General features: G+C 61.6%; 1 protein-coding gene across 1 annotated transcript; it reads right to left on the reverse strand.

Moving 5' to 3' along the window:
• Window positions 1–5,921: 5,921 nt before the first annotated feature.
• On the reverse strand, window positions 5,922–8,367 carry LOC311154199 (uncharacterized protein; the record flags this gene model as incomplete). The annotated part of the gene is made up of 3 exons (XM_084206472.1): window positions 5,922–6,647; window positions 6,839–6,959; window positions 8,270–8,367. The coding sequence occupies 3 exons, from the start codon at window positions 8,365–8,367 to the stop codon at window positions 6,387–6,389; spliced, it is 480 nt and encodes a 159-aa protein (XP_084062598.1). The 3' UTR covers window positions 5,922–6,386.
• Window positions 8,368–8,448: the final 81 nt, after the last annotated feature.

An 8,448-nucleotide genomic window follows, 5' to 3' on the forward strand; every position in this document is an offset into this window, starting at 1 on the left:
TGGGGGTTTCTCTCTCAGGGTCTTGGGGGGCACAGCCTCCTTTTATCCCAAGCTCTGGGCCGCACGTTCCCTCTTCCTGTCCCCATGGCTGAGGTACTGTGGAGGGGAGCCTACCACATATCCTCCTTGACCGTGGCACCTTCCCCAGGTCCCTCAGCTCAGCCCTGTGCGGAGCTGTGTCCATTCAGGGGTCAGGCTGGCTGGGCTCTGGGACAAACCTGCTGCAGGCATTCAGCCCCACCTCAAAGACACCAGCACCCACACCCTCACCCATGGAACTGTTTGTAAAGACACGAGTGCACACCTTTCCTATCGCCAACAATCCCAGCCTGGGCATCCCTGGCAGCAGTGTCCAAACACTCCTGGAGCTCTGGGGCTGTGCCCGTTCCCTGAGGAGCCTGGGCAGTGCCCAGCACCTTTGGGAAAGAGCCTTTCCTGACATTCATCCTATCCCTCCCCGGCACAGCTCCAGCCGTTCCCCGGGTCCTGAGGTGTTTATCCAACTGGGCTGGGCAGTTTGTCAGAAAGATCTGGATAGAGACAGAACTGAAACATCTCAAACTTCAAGAAAGATGGGAAGGGGCTGGAGCCCCAGCAGGGCTGGGGGAGCTGGGAAGGGGCTGAGCCTGGAGCAAAGGAGGCTCAGGGGGCCCTTGTGGCTCTGCACAAGTCCCTGCCAGGAGGGGACAGCTGGGGGGGTCGGGCTGTGCTCCAGGGAACAGGGACAGGAGCAGAGGGAACGGCCTCAGGCTGGGCCAGGGCAGCCTCAGGGTGGATTTTGGGGAATTCCTTCCCAGGGAGCTTTGGAGTGCCCATCCCTGGTGGCGCCCCAGGAATTCCTGGAGGTGGCATTCAGGGCTCTGGGCTGGGGACAAGGTAGGCATTGGGCACAGCTGGGACTGGATGGGCTGGGAGGGCTTTTCCAACCTCAATGACTCTGAGATTCTGGAAAAGCTTTACTGAGATCCAAAATTATTTTTTCTGTTTTCCCTGGATCAGCTCAGGAGGACCTTGTGGTACAAGGTAAGAAGATTCGGCAATCGGGATGCTCTCTGGGGGCTGCAGCCTTCTCAATAACTCCCAGAGGAATCCATTCCAAGGTTGTAAGGGCACCAAAGGGACACCAACAGGCCTGGAGCTTGCAGCTTGTGCCTCTGGGCCATCTTGAAAACTGGGATAACTTTGGCCAGCTTACATTTGATTTTGGTTGAAAAAACCTCCATGACCATCGAGTTTCCCCAGCACTGCCACGGCCATCACTGCCCGTGTCCCCAAGTGCCACATCCACACCGCTCTGAAATCCCAACAGGGATGGGGACTCCACCCCTGTGCCAGGGCTGGACAGCCCTTTCCAGGAGAAAATTCCCCAATATCCACCCTGAGGCTGCCCTGGCCCAGCCTGAGGCCGTTCCCTCTGCTCCTGTCCCTGTTCCCTGCAGCACAGCCCGACCCCCCCCCGGCTGTCCCCTCCTGGCAGGGACTTGTGCAGAGCCACAAGGGCCCCCTGAGCCTCCTTTGCTCCAGGCTGAGCCCCTTCCCAGCTCCCCCAGCCCTCCTGGGGCTCCAGCCCCTGCCCAGCTCCGTTCCCCGGACAGCCCCCGGCCCCTCTCTCCATGCTCCCAGCCGTGCCCCAAGCCATGACCGCATCATCCTGAAATAGCGCCAGGGCTCCGCGTCCCCGGTGCCGGCCCGGCTATAAATACTTCTCGCTCTGGTGCCCAGCTCCCTGCACAAGGTGTGACCCCATCGGCAGGGAATGTCTCCGGGGCCCAGATGCCGCTTTACGGGCTCCCAGCAGCGTCAGGCTCTATTTCCCCGCGCTGCCTCTCTCGGTGACACATCGGGGGCTGAGGTCAGCGCCGGACCAGCCCCGCACACGCGGCACTCCCTGCGGGGAAACCAGCGCCGTGATTCATCCGCCCTGCAGAAATGCCTAAATTAGGGCAGCGGGAGCATCCCGGGGCTGCGGCTCTCCTCTCGCAGGGAGCCGGGCCGGGCAGAGGCTCCGGCAGATATTTACAGTCGGTGAGATAATTCCACCCTCGCCGGGAGCGCTGCCAGCACTGACACTCGGACGCGGCCCCACAGTGAAGTCACGGGCTGAAAAAGCGCAGCCCAGAATTCCTTGGAAAACCTCCCACTGTGTTTTTCCCCTCGTTAAATCTCCCTCGGTGCTGGAATCATACAGTCTTGAGAGCAAAATGGACCCAGATATGGGGAACAGGCACTGAAAGCACCAGATTTTTTATCTTATTAGGAAAATACGTCTCGAGGGTTGAGATGGTTTTTTGAACAAAGGCTGGCTTGGGAAGGTTGAAATGTTTAAATTTTTATTAAAATGTAGGTTAAGGGGGTCTAGACGGGATTTAAAAAAAAAATTATTTGAGGGTCATTTTGGTTGTTTTTTTTTTTTTTTACAAAACTGCCTTAGGAGGTTGAAATGTGAGGGGTTTTTATGAATGAAATACAGTTTGGAGTTGGGCACCAAGAGGCTCTGGGATGGACACTTGTTCCCAGTCCCAGGGACACGGAGCAGCTCCCTGTGTCCTGGCCATGGCCCAACGATGTCCACCAAAACCCAGAGGACTGAGGGGAATTTGAGGCTCTTTCTGTGCTCTCCATCAGCCTTCCCCATGGCAGGGACGATTCTCCTCTTCCCCCACAGCCTCGTCTGACCATTCCTGGGGAAGCAAATCCCATTTGATCCACCCACCTTTTGACTGCACAGCTGCCTTTTCTCATGTTAGCTGAGCCTGGAGCTCTGCGCTGCTCTGGGAGTGATTTATTGCATTTCCTTACAGAAGTGCTCGTGGAAATCCCTTTTCCTCCCCTTCCAGAGGAGCTGAATGACCTCCGAGATCCAAGTCCCTCATGAATCCCTTTTTTTCACACCTCACACCATTCCCATTGTTTCTTTTTTCAGTTCTTCCAGGTTCTCAGTCTTTTAAAGCCATTGACATATTGCAGCTGGATCCTCTTCTCTGCCTGTATTTAGCATAAGGCAAAACCCACTCCCAATTCCTGTTTTCCCATCTTGACCTCCCCAGTCCCTCAAACCCGCTGGTTTTGCCCAAACTGTGGACATTTAGGGGTTTCTCTGCTCAGACAGCCCTGACAGACAACATTTCCCTTCCCTAATGATCTTGTCCCACTCCCAGCTGTCGGTGAGAGCAGATCCCAAATTGGGTAAAAATTCTGATTTTAACACACTTCCCAGCTGGATATTTATTAATGGGACCTTCAGACACTTCCAAATCCCAGAATTTAGGAACACATGTTATTTATTAACCAGCTTTTTGGCTGCAGCCATGTTTGCCTCATTGTCGCACACGCCGGCCAGCAAAGCTCCAGGGAGGATTGCCTCGGGATTTGGGCAAAGGAGAGGGAATTTTATTGGTCTGCCTATGATCGATCCCCTCCACCCACCACAGCCACCACGGGGCCCTGGACACAGACTCCACGCTGGCTTCCTCTCTGTGAATTCCCTGAGAAACCCCTGGGGGAAGAGCTGGGATGGTCTGGGAAGAAACAAAACACGGGGGATATGAGAACAGCCCCTGGAGGTCCTGGAGCCTCTGTGAGGACAGGAAACCTGATCCATCCATCCATCCATCCATCCATCCATCCATCCATCCATCCATCCATCCATCCATCCATCCCAATGCTCTGGTGCCTTGGTGTGACGCTCCGTGGGACCCACTGCGGGCACAGGGCATTCCCTCACAGCCTCATCCCACACTCCAGAGCTGAGCCCTGTGGCTGGGCTCAGCCCAGCCCCACAGAACCCAGCCCGGCCTGGGCCCACAAAGTGCGGCCTGGGCTCTGTCCCTGGACACCGTCCCCGGGCACTGTCCCCAGGCCCTGTCCCTGGACTCTGTCCCTGCGCTCCCAGGCTCTGTCCCTGGGCACCGTCCCTGGGCCCTGTCCCTGTCCCTTGGCCCTGTCTCCAGGCCCTGTCCTTGGGCACTGTCCCCGGGCTGGCACTGCCGTGACCCCTGGGGACGGGCAGTGGCTCTGAACGGTCCCGGGCTCACCGGCGGGGCCGGGCGTCACCGGGGAAGCCCAAAGGCCCTGCCAAACGGGACGAAGGCAGCCGGGCTCGGGTGGCTCTGTGGGTGCCCCCGCGGAGCCGGGGAAGGGCGGCGTGAGGGAGGAGCAGGAGTCCCGCGGCCGGGGGAGCTCGGGGCTGTGGGAGGAAGCTGGGCCGAGGAATGCCCCGGCTAATCCTCCTGCCCGCCGCCGGCTATTTAGGGAAGAACCAAGGAGGCCGCGCTCAGCCCTGGCTCCGCTCCCGCTCCAGCCGGCTGGATCCGGGCCCACGCCCCCTCCTCCGGCCGCTCCGGGCCGGCCCCGCGGAGCCCCGGCCGCAGGCACCGCGCTCCCGGCCGCCGGAGCGGCACCGAGCCCGGGGAGGCGCAGAGTGCCGCTCGGGCCGGGCGCTGGGAGCCGGGCCGGGCGCTGGGAGCCGTGATCTCAGGGAGCAGCAATGCGGCGGCGCTGCCAGCCCGGCTGCCAGCAGCGCCGGCCCAGAAATGTCCTTGTCCCGGCACGGCGCTGTCCCCGCGCGGGTCACCCGGCATTGTCCTGCCAGGGCCGCTGGCCCCCGGCACCCGCCGGCCCCGGGCGCCGCGCTACCCGGGCGGCTCCGCGCACCTCGGGCGTGTTCTGAGGAAGAAAAGAGGTTTTTCACCCCCCTGGTGAGGGGGTGGCCAGACCTCCCGCTCCCCCCTTTGCACCCCGAAATGCCGTGGGTTTCTCCGAGCCCCACGCTCCCGTTGGATGTACAGCCCGAATTCTTCGCGGCTGGAATGCGGAGCTCCCGGGATCCCGGCGGGACGGGGCTGCGGGGAGGCGGCAGCTCCCAGCCCCGCGGCTTTCTCCGCCCTCCTCTCCCGCTGCAGGATGACGGATGGAGGTCAAAGATGACACCATCAGCGTTGAATTTTCCCAGCTCCCTCCATCTAGTGGGCCTTTGATTGGGAGAGCTTGAGCCAAAAAGGAGAAACTGTACCAGGGAGTTCCTGATTCCAGAGCAGCCAAATTTAATTAAAACCACTTCAAACATTAAAGCGATTCGCCAGCTAAATCAACGCAGTGAGAAACCCGCCATCAATTCTGCCCCTCCCTCCTCGGGTTTGTTTCTCCAGGGAAAGGTCACGGCAGCAGTGGCCAGGCCAGGCCTGCGCCCCAGCAAGGGTCTAAGGGCCCAGGGACCATCGTGTGTCCCCGGTGTCCCGAGGAGCTCCAGACCCTGCGTGTGGCTGTCGTGGCACGGTGCCTGTGCTGCAGGACATCCTGGATTCGGTCCCTGTGCCTGCTCCTGTTTGTGCCCACGTGCGGCCCTGCCTGTCCCAGAGGGCCTGGCTGCTTCCCACTGCCCAGCAGCTCTCAGCGCCCGTTCCCGCCCTGCCCTTGGTCACCCGAGCCCAGAGAGCTCCTGGGGCTGGCTCCCGGCTCCCGGCCCTCGCAGCGCCCAGGGAACATCCCGTCACGGCCCCGTGAACTCAGCACCCCCCAAATAGCCCGGTGAGCCTGGCCCCCGGCAGGAGCGATCCGGCCCCGGCGCTGGCCCGCGGATGATCTTACAGCCGGGGAAGCTCCAAACATGCTGCTCCTGCCCATAAAAAGCAAAGGGCTTTGGGCATGGAATCATCGGGAACACGGGGATTGCGCCAGCCGGGGGAGACGCTCCCGGGAGGCAGCGTTGTTGGAACAGCAAAAGGGCAGAGGGAGCTGAGGCTGGGGGAGCCCCAAAACACAGCTCAGTCCCTCCAAGGGTTTGTAAAACACACCCAGAGCTCTGCTGCCGCCGTTTGGCTCCTTGGCCACCTCATCCCGATGGGAATACGTGACCCAAATCACACACCAGAACCAGTCGTTAGGAACACAGAGGTGGTTATTCCATTATATTGTGATCCATGTTTTTCAATTGCCCCCAAATCCCAGTGTGTCCCATACCACTGGCTCTGGAGACCATTCCAGAGAGCTGGAAGCTGGCAGAAGCCATCCCCTCCCGGCAGTGCCCAAGGCACAGGCCCTGGGCACCACCCGAGCAGTGGAACTCATCAGGTGACAAGAGACTGCACAGAGAAGTCCTACTCAGTGAGAAGCTGAGTATTCCAGGCAGGAAGAGGAAAAACACCTCACTGGAGCAATGCTCCAATGGCTAAAACTGGAATTTAATTAAGTTAAGGCGATATTTGCAGAACTAGAAGACCCAAACCACCTCCCAGCACGCCATGTGCTGCCCCCTGCCCAGACACATGTGGAGATAAATGTGGAGACAACGGCCCCTCCAGAGCCTCCTGGGCCGCAGCTGGTCCCGCTCTCCCGCAATTCCCAGGAATTCTTCTTCCTTATCTTATCTGGGCACCCGGAGCCTGCCCTCACGCGCCGCCGTTGGCGGGGCCGGCGCGCAGGTCGGGGCGCAGGCGGATCTCCACCAGCCGCACGGCACGGAGCAGCACGGCCAGCTGGGAGCACACCCGAGCCACCACGTCCAGCACGGGGTCCGCCAGGTCCCGCACGCCGCCCAGCACCTTCAGCAGGAAGAGCAGGAGCGGCTGCAGGAGGCTGTGGAACGCCGCCGCCAGGAACGGCTTCAGCACGTGGTCACCGATGGCTGTCAGGACGCCCACCACCAGCGCCTGGATTTAGGATGAAATCCTGTGTTTGAGGGATACTTGCCAGCAGGAGTCACCAAACATGGGCTGAGACACAAAAATTCCACCACAGGAGGGAAACGGGCAGGGGTGGAGGTTCCTGCTCCCGGTACTGAGGGACTCTGCCATCCCCAGCAGCTGCTCCGGCCGTGGCTCTGCGGGGAAGGGCAGCCCACCTGAACCACGGCCTCGCCAAGGAAGCGGATCAGCTCCACCAGGAAGAGGCTGAACACACTGACCAGGCACCGCGGGATGGCAAAGAATTCCCGCAGCTTCCGCTGGACCGGCCACTCGGAGCTGCCGTGGAGAGCAGGGACTGTCAGAGCCGGAGAGCCGACCCGCCGAGGGGATGGACCTCCATCCCGCAGCAGGGCCGGCACCCCAGGCAGCTCCTTGGCAGCCCATCCCAGCTCCACAGCCACCAAATCTGGGGGGGGAAAGCGCTGGAGCCGTGTTGCCACAGGCTCTCCCTGTATGGCCCAAACCCGCCTGAAGTAGCCCCAAAACCCAGTCCGTGGGGATGGCACCCAGAGCAGCGGCCGGCCCCGGCAGCAGCAGCCCAGCTCCAGGGAATCCCGTCCAACACCACTCGGAGCAGCTCCGGCGTGGGCAGTTCTGAGGCTCCCTCTCATGGCCACTGCCACGAGATGATCCGGAGATTTATTCCGGTTTCTCTTTCCGGAAAAATACCAAGTGAAGAGGGTGAATTGTGCCGGGCTGGGAGGAAACCCCAGCCCAGTGGAGCACCAGCGTGCCCGGGAACGCAACGGCAGCAGCACTGGTTTGGGGTGGAAGGAGCGACTGCAGGATGACCCAAACCCTGCGGTTTTCCCCCATTTTGTCCCTGTGACCCGTTTCCCAGAATCCCAGCCGAGATGCTCCATGCTGCCGCTCATCCGCCCAGGATCCCACTGTGGAGAAACTCCCAGTCAGGCCTGAGCAGACACCAGGGTGGGATCCGGGGGGACACATCCCTTCAGCACCCCATAACTGGTGCCTTGGGTGCCTTTCCCCATCCGGGATCAGGCCCTGGCCTACGGCCAGACTCACACAGGCTGCAGCTGTTCCTCGGGATCAGCTGGGATCCCGGGAAAAGCACGGACAGGGCAAGAACAGGCAGAGTGGTGGGATAAGCTGCAGAGCAGTCAGTGATCCAGCCGGGAATCCAGCCGGGAATCCACCTGCTCCGCTCCTACCACCTACTTACAGGGATCTGAGCCTCTTCCCTGGGAATCCACCGGGATCTGATCTTCTCTTCTCCCGGGAATCCACGGGGCTCTACTCCCCCAGCACCACCCTAAATCCAGTGGGATCCTCTCCTTTCTCCGAACACTCCCCCGGGATCTGCGCTCCCCTGAGAAAGCCCTGCTCCCGTTCCCAGCGGTCGTACCGGGATCGGGGCGAAAAATAACATCAAACCCCTGAGATCTGCGAGTTAAACGGGGCGAGACTGGCCCGAGCCCGCCGGGGCCCCCGAGTCCTCTCCGTCCCCCCGGGGATATCCCGACACCGGCCCCGTCGGGGACAAATCCGCACCCCGCCCCCGCGTGGCAGCATTTCGGGGTCCCGTTCACCGGCGGGTCGCAGGGCAGGGGAAGTCCCGGTACCTCCTTCGGTTCTTCCTCCCGGGACGGGGCGGGGGCACCGGGGGGGCGCGGGGGGCACCGGGGGGGCCCGGCGTGCGGCGGGGCGCGCCCGGCGCCATGCGAGCAGCCCCGCCCCCAGGCCTGCCCCCGCCCCGCCCCGCCCCGGACAGGCCCCGCCCCATGCCGTGCGAGCAGCCCCG

The sequence above is a fragment of the Fringilla coelebs genome (assembly GCF_963513975.1).
Source record: "Fringilla coelebs genome assembly, chromosome: 5".
Lineage (NCBI taxonomy): Eukaryota > Metazoa > Chordata > Aves > Passeriformes > Fringillidae > Fringilla > Fringilla coelebs.